Here is a 16,356-nt window from a genome sequence, read left to right as displayed (position 1 = left end):
TGGTAAAGTAAGAACCAGAGTATTTCTTGTACTGTCATCAGTCAGAGAGCTGAGCAAGGACACAGCAGTCTCGTCCATCTTCCTGGGCTGCTTCCAGGCTGTCCCTCTGCTCAGCTCTCGCCGTGACACAGGAGCAACACTCTGCTCAGGCAGCTGAGACAACCATGTAAGAGTTACCCAGACCGTGGAGCTGTACAGAGATAAGAAGATGCAGAGTGCTGAGGCCGCAGTTGTGAGGGAAGGATGATGTGGCTTGGCATGCTGGCAGCGCCGTGTCTAACACAGCCCAGGATGCCACGGGCCCTTGTCCCGCCCCTTGCGGTGCGGCGGCCGTGCGGGTGCTCGGAGGGGCGTTTGGTGCGGGGGGCCGGGCCGGGCCGGGGCGGCCGTGCGGGCTTCGGGCAGAGGCGCGGGCGCTGTGGCGGCGAGGGGCCGAGGCGACGGGGCGGGCAGCGGCGGGCCCGAGCTCGGCTCCGCTCGGCTCGTGTGCGGCCCCGCCGGGCCCTTGTTCCGCCGATGGCGGCCGGGCTGGGGCCGTGGCTGCTGGGCTTGGGCTTGGCCTTGGGGCCGGCAGGTGAGAGGCGGCGGGCGGGGAGGGCGGCGAGCCCGGGGCTGGGGCGGCGGGAGATGGAGAGAGAGGAGGAGGAGAGGGAGAGAGAGAAGGCGGGAGAGGGCGAGGGCGAGTGAGGAGGAGAGAGGGAGGAGGAGAGCGAGGGAAGCGCTGTGTGTCCGGCTTGCCCCAGTGCGGGAGCAGCCGCGGCTGAGCCCCGACGAGGGCCGGCGGGGCATTGTCCCGGGCGCGGGGCTTTGGCGGCCAGAGCGGGGTGGCGGCTGTGTCCGGGCCGGGCGGGGGGCGTTGGGGCGGCGGGTGCCCGTCCTCGGGCCGTGGGCGCGCCGTGCCCGGTGCCCGCGCTCTCCGTCCGTCCGTCCGTCCGTCCGCAGGCGTGTGGGCGCAGCTGAGGCTGGTGGAGGCCGGCGGAGGGCAGCGAGCGCCCGGGGACTCCGTGCTCCTCTCCTGCCGCGGACACGGCTCCGACTTCGGGAGATACCGAATCTGGTGGTACCGTCAGGCACCCGGTGGCAGGCTGCAGTGGGTGTCCTTTATCTACTTTGATTCATCAGAGATTCGATACGGACGGGCAGTGGATGGTCGAGCCACGGTGTCCCGGGACAATTCCCGGTCTGAGACATCTCTGTCTCTAAGTGCCCTGAGCCCACAGGACTCTGCCCGTTACTTCTGTGCTGCTCGTGTACACAGAGAGAGGAAACGACGCTGAGCTGTAATAGAAACCTCCTGGCTGAGCTCCAACTCTGATCTCGAGTCTGGGCACTATTCCCACACTCTTTCAGTGCTGCTCCCACAGAGATGTGTAGTTACAGCATCAGTGTTCCAGTGTTTGATTCCAAAAGGGTCATTTTAATTGGTTTTGTCCCTCTCTGCCCTGCCCCTGCTGATTGCCATCTCCCCATGTCTTGGGCTGATCCTTACCCCTGACACACTCCAAAACCTTTTGTGCTTTGGAAACAGTTGTTGCTGTTTGCTTTGGTTCCCAGCAGGACAGGTACCCAGCCACAGCCCAGCTGGTGGGGTCTGTGAATAGCCCTGCTCTGCTTTTGGGCATAGGTCAGGTCCACTCAGTCCAGCTCAGCTGCCTGAGGACTGGGCAGAGGAAATGAGGGAGGTAAAGTGTCATTTCGGAGCTTTTCAGCACAATGAGGAATTCTGTGCTTGTTTTTCCCCCCAGATGTGAGACTGCAACAGGAGCAAGAGACAACCTGCCAGCCCTGGGGGCATCTCCAGTGTCCCAGCAGCACCAGCCTGCAGTGCAGCTCCAGTGGAAGGTTGGAGTGGCCCTACAGCACATCTCCTTTTGCCCAGCAGAGGTTTTGCTGCCAAGTGAGCTGTGATGGTTTAGTCTGATATCCACCCAGTCATAAAGTCACTGCCTCTCCTAAACTGGACAGGAGAGACAGAGAAATACACCAAATGGCTTGTGAGCTGAGATAAGGATGGAGAGGCCACTCAGCAATGAGCATCACAGGCAAAACAGACTCAACTTGGGGAGAAAAAGGTTTGATTTATTAAAGGAACAGTAAGAGCAGGGAGATGAGAAATAAAACTGAATCTTAACAACACTTCTCCCCACCCCTCCTCTGCCCAGGACTCCCCTTCCTTCCCCCCAGCAGCACAGGGGATGGGGGTTGTGGTCAGTTCATCACAGATGGACTTTGCTGCTGCTGCTGCTCAGGGAGAAGCCTCCTCACACTTCCCACTGCTGCACCTTGGGGTCCTTCCCATGGGAGACAGTCCCTCACCAACTGCTCCAGTGTGGCTCCTTCCCATGGGCTGCAGCTCCTCACCAACTGCTCCAGCCTGGAGCCTGTCACAGGGCAGCTCCTCACACCCTGCCCCAGTGTGGGTCACCCATGGGAGAACAGTCCCATAGGGACAGACTGCTGTAGCCTGGGATCCTCACAGGGTCACAAGTCCTGACAGCAAAGCTGCTCTGCATGGACACCTCCCCCAAGGGCTCCCAGGTCCTGCCAGGAGCTCGCTCCAGGATGAGCTTCCATCAGTCACAGCCTCCTTCAGGCATCCACCCGCTGCAGCCTGGGCTCCTCCAGTGGCTCTCTGCTCCCTGTGGCCTCCATGGGCTGCAGGGACACAGCTGCCTCAGCATGGGCTGCACCATAGGGGAGCCTTTTCAGTGCCTAAGCACCCTCCTCTCCCTCCTTCTCCACTGACCTTGGTGTCTGTGCAGATGTTTCCACATTCTCCCTCCCTGATGCTGCTGCAGTTCAGCAACTGCTCAGCAACTTCTCCAATCTGTTATTCACAGAGGTGTGACCTCCATCAGTAACTGGCCAGGTCTGGGGCAGGGGCAGGGTCCAAGCCCTAACCCTGTGAGCTACATGGGATGCCTCTGGCAGCTCTTTGTTTAAAGAAGCCACCCCTGGAGCCCCTCTGCCACCAAAAACCTGGCCCACGCAAAACCACTACAGCCTTCTTCAGGCTCAACAGCCCCATCTGCTCCTCATCAGCCTTGTGCTCCAGCCCCTTCCCCAGCTCCACTGCCCAGCTCTGGCCACACTCAGTGTGTCTCTGGCAGTGAGGGGCCCAGCACTAAACACAATCCTTGAGCTGCAGCCTCCCCAGGGAGGCACAAGGGATAATCCCTGCCCTGGTTCTGCTGGCCAACACTCTTTCTGATACAAGCCTGGATGCTATTGGTGGTTTTGGCTGCCTGGGCACGCTGCTGCCTCATGTTCAGCTGCTGACAATAAACACTCATGTCTTTTCTCTCTGGGCAGCTTTCCAGCCTCTGTGCCCCAGTCTGTAGCATTGCTTGGGGTGAGTGTGGTGATCAAGGGTGAGGGAGGGAAGATGTGGGCAGAGCTGGTCTGCAGGCAGAGAGAAGCTGCAGAGAGGCAGAGTGAGTGGCTCTGGCCATGTGTGCTGCTGTGTGTGTGGTGGTGTTCCCCATCACAAGGGGTGATGCCTCCTGGGAACTGAGCTCTCCCCTGTGCTCTGCAGGGCTCTGTGGAGCTGTGCTGGCTGCTGCAGCCCAACCAGCCCCTGGCTCCCCTCCTGCCATCCCTGCAGGGCTCAGTGGCATTGGGCATCTGACCAGCTCTGCAGAGGGGGGATGGGGGATGCACCAATCTGCTGCTCACTCATCCTGTGTTGCTGGTGCTGTGCACTGGGGCTGGACACTGCTCATGGGGCACTGCAGCCCATCTTGAAAGAACAGGTTTCAGGAAGGGCAGAGCAGGGGACAAGCCCCATGTGCCTGAGAGAGGTCCTTGTCCCTGCTGTGCTCATTCAGAGCTGTTCCAGGGACAGGAGAGTGGATTCCTCACCATCCCAGCTTGGGGAAAGACAAAGGGCTTTGTCCTTCAGGTGTACCCACTCTTTTGAGTGGATAAATCAGAAATAGCTCATTGTCTGACACAGAAAAGGAGAGAGGGGAAGGTGTTGCCTCCTTCCTTGTGTGGCCTGATTCCTGGTGCCAGCTCTGTTTCTCTGCCAAACTCTTTCAGCTGAGTTCACAGAGAACCATTTAGTCCTCCTACCAGTCCAGTGTCAAGTGCTGCAGCAGCATCACTCCAATCTTTGCCCTTTAGGGTGATCATGGTTGGTTGCTCCTCATTGAAGCAGACAGACACTGGCCAGGTGGCTTTTGAGCAACAGACCAAGGAATTGGTTGTGTGAGAGGCTGATGGAGTCATCAGCAAACAGCACCTTGGAGAAAGAGACACCATGGTTTCTGGTGCCCCATGGAAACAGGGTATCACCTCACCCCCCTATTTCTGCAGCAGCAGAGGGCTGGCAAAGGGCACAGTGCTTGCAACACAGGCAGGGCCAGGGCAGACCTGGAAAGAGGGGGGTTAAATCCATCCCAGGCAGTTGTTGTTGGCCTCGAGGCAAAGCACTTGCTGCACCTCTCTGAGCTGACTTTCCTGCCAAGGGGCACAGAGGTACTGCAGCAGAGTGTGGCTTGTGGGAGGCTGTGATGGCAGCTGTGTTTCTGTGGAAGGGCTGTGTGTCCGGCTGTGAATTCGGTACTAATCTGGTGCTGTGCTCATCTGGTGCTGTGCACTGGGGCTGGACACTGCTCATGGGGCTCTGCAGCCCATCTTGAGAGAACAGGATTCAGGAGGGCAGCGTAGGGGACAAGCTGTCCCTTGCCTGTGAGACGTCCTTGTCCCTGCTGTGTCCGTCCGTCCGTCCGTCCGCAGGCGTGTGGGCGCAGCTGAGGCTGGTGGAGGCCGGCGGAGGGCAGCGAGCGCCCGGGGACTCCGTGCTCCTCTCCTGCCGCGGACACGACTTCGACTTCGGGAGATACGGAATGTTCTGGTACCGTCAGGCACCCGGCGGCAGGCTGGAGTGGGTGTCCCTTATCTACCCTGATTCATCAGCTATTCGATACGGACGGGCAGTGGATGGTCGAGCCACGGTGTCCCGGGACGATTCCCGGTCTGAGACATCTCTGTCTCTAAGTGCCCTGAGCCCACAGGACTCTGCCCGCTACTTCTGTGCGACGCCCACGGAGACAGGAATTGCATCTGAGCTGTAACAGAAACCTCCTGGCAGCGTCCCAGCACAGGCTGCAGGTGGCTTGGAGACAGTGAATGCTGAGGTTTCTCGGTACCTTTCTAAATGAGGCGGGTAGAGAGGAGCCATCACTGCACAGCATAGATGATTTTGGCCTTTTTGTAAGAGCTCCTTTCCTGGTACTGCCAGTTTCCAGACAGGCACCAACCTGTCACTCATCTGGTGCTGTGCGTTGGGGCTGGACACTGCTCATGGGACACTGCAGCCCATCTTGAAAGAGCAGGATTTAGGAGGGCAGCGTAGGGGACAAGCTGTCCCTTGTCTGTGAGACGTCCTTGTCCCTGCTGTGCTCATTCAGAGCTGTTCAAAGGGACAGGACTGTCGAGGAGTGGTTAAGGGAGAATGGACATGGATCCCAGGGTATAATGTTAGGCCCGACGGGGCAAGGCAATCTGATTTCTAGTTATATGAATTTAATGCACAATCAAGACCAGAGTCAGAGCCATGGTTAAAGCAGTTGCTGTCACGTAGTCAGTGCAGACAGCAGGCCGCTTTCTGCTCCTTCAAGGTCGGGCTGTTTTCAGCTAACGAGCTAACAGCCCAAGGTGGAAAACAACTTTGGAGAGAAACAAGATGGGAAAATGTGAGGGAGCTTGCTTATCGCAGAAACCGCAAGTAGGATGAACATGAAAATGTAATCTATTAGCTGCTGTTGCTGAGCTAGCTTTGAAGCTGCTGTGTATATAAGTTAGAGCCTGCTCTCAATAAAGAAGAAGATTTCTGCTATCACTCACATTGAGTAGGACTGATTTCTTCCCACCCAGCTGAGAATCGGACCCTGGGTTGATCGCCGCATGAAGTAGGCTTCGTGCCTGGGTTTTTCAGGCTTTTGTGCCTGGGTTTCAGGCTTCGTGCCTGGGTTTCAGGCTTCGTGCCTGGGTTTCAGGCCTTTGTGCCTGGGTTTCAGGCTTCGTGCCTGGGTTTCAGGCTTTGTGCCTGGGTTTCAGGCTTTGAGCCTGGGTTTTTCAGGCCAAGAGCCGAGAACTTCGCGGCATATGGCGCCCGAACAGGACCATCACTGGGTGTTACCGGGTAAGGAGCCTGCCTGCGGGGAGCTGAGACTTGAAAATCCGGAGGCAGAGGCAGTGGTCGGAGGAAGCCTGCCGGACCCCAAGCAGAGGTTGCTGTACCCGGGGGAGTGACTACAGGTTGCGGTGAGACGAGGATCCGACAACATGGATAAGGAGGCAGCACTCTCACTTTTACATCGCTTTTTAGAAAAGCGTGGGGTGGACTTAAAACTGACCGATTTGTCTGGTCTACTTGTACATGGTAATTGTAAAGGCTTTTTTAAGGACTCTGAGAAATATTTTCATGAGAAGGAGTGGAGAGCATATGGGACTTGTCTTTGGGACTTGGTTATAGACGAAGATAAGACTGCTCGGAAACTGATGAAACCATGGAGAGAAGTAATTAACTGTTTGAAAAAGTATAAGTTGGAAAAGGATTTGGCCGCTGCTGTAACTCAGCGGCTTGATATGCCTGAGACTGTAGCTGAGCCAACAGCTGGACTGTTTGGTATCGGGACTAATTATGTCTCACCTCCCTTTTTTGGTGAGTGGCGAGAAATTGGAAACCTTCTCTGGGAAGCCACTATTAGTGGTGATAAGGACAATAGTAAGATCGGTAAAGATTTAGGTCTCGTTTGGAGAGACGTGGTGAATACTTTAAAAGAAATGCAAGCAGAACAGCGTGTGGCCATGGCTGCAGCCCAGGCGTTGACTGTTGCGCCGAGGCTGAAGGAGACAGACAAGGGAACGGACAGGTTCCTGCAGGAAGTATTAAAGAAACTGGAGCGACAAGAGACCATGGAAACACAGCCTGTCGCCGCTAAAAGCCAGCCCGGTGCCGCCCGGCGCTGAGCGGGGCGTGCTGAGAGGAAAAAAAAAGGAAAAAAAAGTTCTTCTTTACACAAGAGTTTTTACAAAGTCAGAGAGGTGAAGGGAGAGAGCGCCCGCGGGAGAGCTGCTTCCCATTCGAGCCGAACCCGCCGAGTTACCCCTGGGACGACTCGCAGGGCAATGCCGAGCGGGCAGAGTCGGGCGGGGATGCAGCGCAGGATGATCAGAGGAGAGTGGGGGAGCGCGACCCCGTGTTAGACTGGGCAGCATCGGGCATGTGAGGGGAGACAAAGAAAACACGGGAGAGAGTAACAGCGGCTGCGCCGCCGGCGCCGGGGACGGCACGGAGTGAGCCAGACCCCCCCCGCCCCTTCCATCCGCAGCCGCCGCCGCGCAGCCGCTTCCCGCGCCCGGTCGGTGTCTCCGGAGCCCCCCCACACACATCGCGCTGACATCAGCCCTCACGGACCGCTGGGCTCGTCCTTTCCATCCTCAGTCCCTTGCCTCAACGAGTGTAAAAACTGTTGGTCGTGATGTTATGCATTTTGCTGTAAATGTGATGATGAATAGTGGTTTTCTTACAGTGGAAACTTTCTAAGGCGTTTTAGATGTCAGGAACAGAACATTTTGACATTGAGAAGCTAAAAGGTGGTTTGTGTTTTAGACTCATTGGTGAAGGATTTTTTTTATCAGGAGTAAAAAAAAAAAAAAGGATTTTGTCATACTGTTGATGCTTCAAATGATTGTGGTAAATGGTTTTAGGCAATTTCAACAACCCAAGCAAAACATGTGGCTTACACTGGCCAAAGCAATCAGTCAGTCTACAATATGTTTATCAATGGCCACTCCAGATAATCCTTTTTCTACCTGTTTGGTGGGAGTTCCATCAGATGTGGCACAATGGCCTATACCAAATGCATTAAAACCAAATCCCTTAGTTAAGGGTAATGGCAAAGTTGACAGCTGGGATTTGATGGTTTCATAGCTACCAATAATGACAACAGAGCCACAGGAGTTAGAATTATTGGGATCTATAAAGATGGATTTTTGTGTTGTGTTTAATTTTACCAGCAATACCAAAACATTTGGGACAGAATGTGGATCCCATCCTGGGCGTGTATAAGAACACAACATCTTGGTGCAATTGTACTTCACCAAAAAGATCCAGGTCTAGTCTTGTGCCTGTACAGTTACCAAAGGGAATTTTTCTGATCTGTGGGGACCAGGCATGGCCTGGAATACCCTTGAGATTACAAAGGGGACCACGCAGTTTGAGACAACTGACGCTCTTGATGCCTAATCACACAATGATTTAGAAACATCATTGTCCAAAACAATTTGTGCATGCATTTACTGGCGAATGTGATGACCATGTTACCTTTGGTCTCCCTCAACAACAATAGCAACTAGTATATTTGCTCCAGGTGTAGGAGTATCTGCTTTATTGACTCAGCTATGCAAATTAGGATGCTGGCTTAGCAAACAAAGTAACCAAACCTCAATGACATTAGAAGGCTTGATTAGTGATGTAAGTAGTATTAGACATGCACTTGTGTATCATTGTATGCATGATATCCTCATTGCTCAGGAGGAGGCATTTACTGTAGATCAAGAGAGAGATCTAGAAACCATGTTATTTAGGGAAACTAACTTTGTTTGCTCTTTGTCAGCAGGAATGGTTAAAAATTACCAAGGTACGGAAAACAAGAAACACCCACAACTTAAAAGGAGATTGTGATGGTAAAGTACAATTGTGGTCCATTACGACGAATGTATTTGCTTCAGCATTTGTACCTGGGTTGGCTGCAGCCCAGGCCTTAAGGCAGTTAGAAAAATTAGTGTGTTTGTCGGAGCAGCAAGCTAATGTTACTACTGATGTTATTGGAAAATTGTTAGCAGACCAGAAAAGCCTTAGACATGCCTTATTGCAAGATCGTGCAGCTATAGATTTTTTGCTATTGGCACAAGGGCACAGATGCCAAGACTTTGCAGGCATGTGTTGTTTCAATCTTTCTGATCATAGTGAATCTATTCACAAAGCTTTGACATATTTAAAGGTTCATGCTAAGAATATTATGGTGGGTTATAACCCTTTTGATGATTGGCTTCAATCAGCTTTTGGGGGGTGGTCACCTTGGTTGACTATGTTAATCAAAGAAGGGTTAAGATGGATTTTGGTTATTTTGCTTTTGCTTGTAATGTTTAGAATAGTATATATTTGTATTATGAAGGCAGTGCCTAAATTGACTGACTCAGTCTTGATTGTGCAAAAACAAAACGGGGGATTTGTGGAGGAATGGTTAAGGGAGAACGGACATGGATCCCAGGGTATAATGTTAGGCCTGATGGGGCAAGGCAATCTGAGTTCTAGTTATATGAATTTAATGCACAATCAAGACCAGAGTCAGAGCCATGGTTAAAGCAGTTGCTGTCACGCAGACAGCAGGCCGCTTTCTGCTCCTTCAAGGTCGGGCTGTTTTCAGCTAACGAGCTAACAGCTCAAGGTGGAAAACAACTACGGGGGAAAAACAAGATGGGAAAATGTGAGGGAGCTTGCTTATCGCAGAAACCGCAAGTAGGATGAACATGAGAATGTAATCTATTAGCTGCTGTTGCTGAGCTAGCTTTGAAGCTGCTGTGTATATAAGTTAGAGCCTGCTCTCAATGAAGAAGAAGATTTCTGCTATCACTCACATTGAGTAGGACTGATTTCTTCCCACCCAGCTGAGAATCGAACCCTGGGATGATCGCCGCATGAAGTAGGCTTCGTGCCTGGGTTTTTCAGGCCTTCGTGCCTGGGTTTCAGGCTTCGTGCCTGGGTTTTTCAGGCTTCGTGCCTGGGTTTTTCAGGCCTTCGTGCCTGGGTTTTTCAGGCTTCGTGCCTGCGTTTTTCAGGCCTTCATGCCTGGGTTTTCAGGCTTTTGTGCCTGGGTTTCAGGCTTTGTGCCTGGGTTTCAGGCTTCGTGCCTGGGTTTCAGGCTTTTGTGCCTGGGTTTCAGGCCTTCGTGCCTGGGTTTTTCAGGCCTTCGTGCCTGGGTTTTTCAGGCTTCGTGCCTGGGTTTCAGGCTTTGTGCCTGGGTTTCAGGCTTCGTGCCTGGGTTTCAGGCTTCGTGCCTGGGTTTTTCAGGCCTTCGTGCCTGGGTTTCAGGCCTTTGTGCCTGGGTGTTTCAGGCTTCGTGCCTGGGTTTCAGGCTTCGTGCCTGGGTTTCAGGGCTTCGTGCCTGGGTTTTCAGGCTTTTGTGCCTGGATTTCAGGCTTCGTGCCTGGATTTCAGGCCTTCGTGCCTGGGTTTCAGGCTTCGTGCCTGGGTTTCAGGCTTCGTGCCTGGGTTTCAGGCCTTTGTGCCTGGGTTTCAGGCTTCGTGCCTGGGTTTCAGGCTTCGTGCCTGGGTTTCAGGCTTTGTGCCTGGGTTTCAGGCTTCGTGCCTGGGTTTCAGGCTTCGTGCCTGGGTTTCAGGCTTTGTGCCTGGGTTTCAGGCTTCGTGCCTGGGTTTCAGGCCTTCGTGCCTGGGTTTCAGGCTTTGTGCCTGGGTTTTTCAGGCCAAGAGCTGAAAACTTCGCGGCAGTGCAGAGCTTTGACTTGCTTGTAATAAAAAGTTGGTGTGCAGAGTTGGTGTGTGAAGGGCTGGGAGCATTTATGATGCAGGAGGATGGATTGAGAAGCTGAGAGGCTGTATGGTGAAGTGCAGGTTGGAGTGCACTCTGCCTTTGCCCTGACTCATATCTGTTGGCTACAAAACCTGTTGCCAAATAACACTGAGCTATTCCTAAATCCTTGTGGGAATACAGTCCTCAGCACAACTGAGTGTTTTGTGCTGCAGTCTGGCTGCCCCAGGCAAAGGTAACGATGATCTGACTCTGCTCTTCCAGCAGGAGACAGAGAAAAAGTCTCCTTTCTAGTCTAGAACAGTAAAATACACACATTTTTCATGGGTAGAGGAAAACAATGTCTCAGGGTTTGGCATCACGGGCTGGACATAACTGTCAGGGCGTTGATTTTCCTCAGGTCCTGAGCTGGTCGATGTTCTTGAGCATGAGGCTTTCAGAGCAGTGCAGTAGGAGTGTGAAGTTGTGCTTGACATTCCCTCCATGGTCCTTATTAACAGAAGAAGAGAATGAACAAGTGTTTCCTGATGTTTCCTGGCTTCCAGTTTGACGGGATATTGATTTGATTTCTTACCGTTTGTGCTTTGGGCTTCGAGTCAATTTTATCGGGGAAACCTTTGCACCTCCCGGTTTTCCCGGTGCCCAAAGCAGGGGTGTTACTGCCTTGGAGCCTCTGCAGTGTCTGCATCCCCTTTCCCTTTCTGGAGTAACAGACACATCTGGGCTATCTGGGCATTCTCTGCAGGAACATGGAGCTGCAGCAGGTCATCAGAGAAAGCTGTTGTTTGTGCCTAGCAAAGCTCACCCGGCAGAGGGAAGGGACACTGGCACAGAGAGCAAGGAATGAACAGCATTTGCATGGAGACACTGCATTGCCTGTCAAAATTGTCTGCAAGTTCTTTTCCCAGTGGCACCAGTTCCATTGGTTTTAAGTTTCAACGAAGGACCTTTTCCAATCTGTAAATACTGAACCACTTGCTCCACAAGGGACAAAGAAATCTGTTGTTTCATTGCCCAGCTTTGCTGGAACCAGGGGATGGTGTGGGGAGGCTTAAGGAAATTCCTCTTGTCCCCTTCAGCATGAGCCTCCTCTGCCTGTTTCTGGGGGAGGTTTTTCTTCCTTTCCTCATTGATTCAATGAACAGGAGCAATCTTTTTTCCCAGTGCATTTCTCCTCAGCGATGGTTTTCTCCTAGAGGAGAGTTACAATGGCTGCTGCTGACATCTTTGCAACCTCCTTCTCTGCCTCTCAATCCATCTAATGAGCTCAGAACTTCTAGCACACGTTCGTTTCTGTACTTTATAGAGGATCTCACAGAGAATACTTTTAACACAATGCTTTACTTTCTGTGGTAAAGTTAGAACCAGAGTATTTCTTGTAGTGTCATCAGACAGAGAGCTGAGCAAGGACACAGCAGTCTCGTCCATCTTCCTGGGCTGCTTCCAGGCTGTCCCTCTGCTCAGCTCTCGCCGTGACACAGGAGCAACACTGTGCTCAGGCAGCTGAGACAACCATGTAAGAGTTACCCAGACCGTGGAGCTGTACAGAGATAAGAAGATGCAGAGTGCTGAGGCCGCAGTTGTGAGGGAAGGATGATGTGGCTTGACATGCTGTCAGCGCCGTGTCTAACACAGCCCAGGATGCCGCGGGCCCTTGTCCCGCCCCTTGCGGTGCGGCGGCCGTGTGGGTGCTCGGAGGGGCGTTTGGTGCGGGGGGCCGGGCCGGGGCGGCCGTGCGGGCTTCGGGCAGAGGCGCGGGCGCTGTGGCGGCGAGGGGCCGAGGCGACGGGGCGGGCAGCGGCGGGCCCGAGCTCGTCTCCGCTCGGCTCGTGTGCGGCCCCGCCGGGCCCTTGTTCCGCCGATGGCGGCCGGGCTGGGGCCGTGGCTGCTGGGCTTGGGCTTGGCCTTGGGGCCGGCAGGTGAGAGGCGGCGGGCGGGGAGGGCGGCGAGCCCGGGGCTGGGGCGGCGGGAGATGGAGAGAGAGGAGGAGGAGAGGGAGAGAGAGAAGGCGGGAGAGGGCGAGGGCGAGTGAGGAGGAGAGAGGGAGGAGGAGAGCGAGGGAAGCGCTGTGTGTCCGGCTTGCCCCAGTGCGGGAGCAGCCGCGGCTGAGCCCCGACGAGGGCCGGCGGGGCATTGTCCCGGGCGCGGGGCTTTGGGGGCCAGAGCGGGGTGGCGGCTGTGTCCGGGCCGGGCGGGGGGCGCTGGGGCGGCGGGTGCCCGTCCTCGGGCCGTGGGCGCGCCGTGCCCGGTGCCCGCGCTCTCCGTCCGTCCGTCCGCAGGCGTGTGGGCGCAGCTGAGGCTGGTGGAGGCCGGCGGAGGGCAGCGAGCGCCCGGGGACTCCGTGCTCCTCTCCTGCCGCGGACACGGCTCCGACTTCGGGAGGTACACTATGTACTGGTACCGTCAGGCACCCGGCGGCAGGCTGGAGTGGGTGTCCCGTATCTACCCTGAGTCATCACTGCCTCGATACGGACGGGCAGTGGATGGTCGAGCCACGGTGTCCCGGGACGATTCCCGGTCTGAGACATCTCTGTCTCTAAGTGCCCTGAGCCCACAGGACTCTGCCCGCTACTTCTGCAGTGCAACCTACACGGAGACAGGAATTGCATCTGAGCTGTAACAGAAACCTCCTGGCAGCGTCCCAGCACAGGCTGCAGGTGGCTTGGAGACAGTGAATACTGAGGGGACTCAGTACCCTTCTGAAGGAAAGGGATAGAGGAGCCATATCTGCAAACTACAGGTGTTTCTGACCTTTCTGCAAGAGCTCTTTCCTGGCAGTGCCAGTTTCCAGACAGACACCAACCTGCCACTCATCTGGTGCTGTGCACTGGGGCTGGACACTGCTCATGGGGCTCTGCAGCCCATCTTGAAAGAACAGGATTCAGGAGGGCAGCGTAGGGGACAAGCCCCACTTGCATGTTCAAGGGGCAGCAGAGTGCATTCCTCACTATCCCATCCTGGGAAAGCCAAGGGGTTTATCCTCCAGATGTAAAACCTTGCCTCTCTGAATGGGAAACTCTGGAAACGCTCATTCTCTGACTGAGAGATAGGGAGGGACACATGGTGTCTCCTTCCATGTGAGCCCTGATGTGCTGGTGCCAGCTCTATTTCTCAGCCCTTCTGTGTGAGCTGGGCTCAAAGAGAGGATTTGTTCCTGCCCCTGGTCCAGTGCCAGCGCAGTGTCCCCCCAGCATCGCTCTGACCTTTGCTGAACGCTGCAGTGACCATGGCTTGTTGTTTCTCACTGCAGCTCTCACTGGCCAGGTGGTCTTGAAGCAACACATGAGGAATGTGGCTGTGCAAGAGGGAGAAGCTGCCACCTTGAGCTGCAGCATGAGTGGGGACAGCATGAGCAGCTACGTCATGTTCTGGTACCGACAGGGGCCCCGTGGCAGCCTGGACTGGATTTACAAGGAGGGTGGTGCCTATGGAGAAGGTTTCCAGAGTGGCTTTAAGGGATCAGTGATGAGCTCTGAGAACAGATGCACCCTGCAGATCCAGGCAGCAAAGCAAGGGGATGGAGCAGTGTATTACTGTGCTGCTACTGTCACCCTGGTGTAGCTCTGCAGCAGCATAGACCAAAAACTGACTGCCAGAGGAGACAGAGTGCTCAGCATTTGTCTCCAGCAGCTGCCAAGCAGAGAGTGGTGTCCCACAATGGCAGGTGCAGGAAGCACAGCTTTGGCTTCATTTGCTGGTAGGAAGAGCTGGTGAGCAGAGATGCGTTTGAGGGGCTGAGAGCATTTATGATGCAGGGGGCTGTATCGTGTGAAGCTGAGAGGCTGTAGGTTAGAAGTTCAGGTTAGAGTGCACTCTGCCTTTGCCTTCACCCATATACATCACCTACAAACCTGGCAGTTTGTGTTCAGTGTCTCTTGTCCTCTGCCTGAGCTCCACCTGAAAGAGCTTGATCCTGTTTCCCTGGCGCTCCCGTCACATGTTTCCAGATATTGATGAAATTCCCCCCTGAGCCTTTTCTTGTCCAGGGGAGTGAGTCCCAGCTCTCTCAGCCTTGCTTCATGTCAGAGGTGTTCCAGCTTCATTATCAGCTCCTTGCCCTTCACTGGCCTCTCTCCTGTATGCCCCAGTGTCTCCTGTCCTGTGGAGCATGAAGAGGACCAGGGAGCCCAGGGGTGACCTGACCAGTGCTGAGCACACACAGAATCTCTGAATCCCAGAATGGTGCAGATTGGAAGGACCTTCTAGAGTTCACCCAACTCAGCCCCCTGCTAAAGCAGGTTCCCCTTGATCAGGTCACATGGGAACACATCTAGACATTTGGAAACCTGAGAAGGGACTGTACACCCTCCCTGGGCAGCCTGGGCCAGGGCTCCCTCACCTCAGCACCAAAGGAGTTTCTCCCCCATGCCAGTGGAACTTCCCATGTTCCAGCCTGGGCCTGTTACCCCTTGTCCTGGCACTGGCCACCACACAACCAACACTGGCCTCATCCTCTCAGCACCCAACCTTTGGGTATGTATAAGTGCTGGTGAGGCTGATGGGAAGCATCATGTCCCTGAGCTGCAGGCAATGCTTTGCCTCCTGCAGCCCCAGACACCATCAGCCTTCCTGGCTGCAAGGACACGTTTGTGGTGCCATTGCTGTGCAGCAGAAGCCTCGGGTCCTCTCCTGAGCACGAGCTTTCCAGGCGAGCAGCCCCAGCCTGAGGTAACTCTGGCTCTCGGTGCCTTGCACCTCCAGGACTCTGCCAGGTACTTGTGTGCTGTTTGCACAGAGACCAAAAATCCATCTGAGTTTCAACACAAAGCTGCTGTGGCCCGGCACAGGAGGCAGGGACTGCTGGGCAGGAGATTTTGGGGGCCTCAGGGCAGTTCCCAGCCAGTGAGTCACCTTCAGTGTGCACCACAGGTGTTCCTTCAGCTGGGCACATGTAAATCTATAGATCCCCTGAGATTCGTCCCAGAGCACTGAGAGAGCTGTGAGTGTCAGCACAGGACCTGTCTCTGCTATTTTCCATTGTCTTGGGAGTCTGTAAAGGTACCAGGTGAGTGGAAGCTGGTAAATGTTATCCCAGCTTTCAAGGAAAGGAAAGAGGAAGAGTGTGGTACTTACAGGAGCCTGTTGGTCTCCCTTGTGCCTGGTAAAAAGGAGACAGTTATTCTGGGAGTTACTGAAAGACATTTGAGGGACATTGCAGTTGCTGGTTCTAACCAGCACGGGTTCTGGAGGGGAAAGTCCTGCTTAACCAGCTTCCTGTCCTTTTGGGACAAGGTTGTCCATCCAGTTGACCAAAGGAAGCCAGTCTATGTGGGCTTCTGCACATTTCAGCAAAGCTTCTGACAGCGTCTCTCAGAGGATCTCACTGGTCAAAATGTCCAGCACACAGCCAGAGAAGTCCACAATGTTTGGGGCGAGCAGCTGGTTGATGGCACAAGTTCAGAGTGACAGTAGCACAGGTACCTCAGACTGGTGACCAGTCACCATTTGGGTTCCCCGGGGCTCAGTTTTAGTGCTGCTGCTCTTCAGTGTTTTTCTAAGTGATCTGGGTGCAGGAATGGAATGCACACGAAGCAGGTTTGGCAATGATGGAGTGAGGTCCTAGGATTTGGCTTGATGGGAGTTAGAAGATGGATCCATTTTCCTTCCAGTATGACCTGCAGTGTATTATTGCAACTAGTTTGGTGTTCAATCTTTGATGTATTTGGTTAGGCAGCTGAGGCAACCAAGAGTCACACAGAACTTGGAGATAAGAAGCTGGATGAGGGCTGAAGGGAAGGATGATGTGGCTTGCCATGCTGGCAGCGCCGTGTGTAACACAGCCACAGGCTGCAGG

The 16,356-nt window shown here is 54.4% G+C and overlaps 1 protein-coding gene and 1 gene segment (V, D, J or C); both read left to right on the top strand.

Moving 5' to 3' along the window:
• LOC133629226 (M1-specific T cell receptor alpha chain-like) overlaps positions 1 to 16,356 on the top strand; it is a 142,636-nt gene that overhangs the window by 53,713 nt on the left and 72,567 nt on the right. The gene's annotated exons all lie outside the window — the stretch shown is intronic.
• LOC133629229 (Ig heavy chain V region C3-like) lies at positions 461 to 2,079 on the top strand. The segment is given in 3 exon segments: positions 461 to 574; positions 943 to 1,090; positions 1,746 to 2,079. Coding segments are annotated over 3 exon segments (369 nt in total).

The sequence above is a fragment of the Colius striatus genome, unplaced genomic scaffold, assembly GCF_028858725.1.
Source record: "Colius striatus isolate bColStr4 unplaced genomic scaffold, bColStr4.1.hap1 scaffold_34, whole genome shotgun sequence".
Classification (NCBI taxonomy): Eukaryota; Metazoa; Chordata; class Aves; order Coliiformes; family Coliidae; genus Colius; species Colius striatus.
Note: the sequence above shows the minus strand (reverse complement) of the source record. Positions and strands in the feature narration are given on the sequence as shown.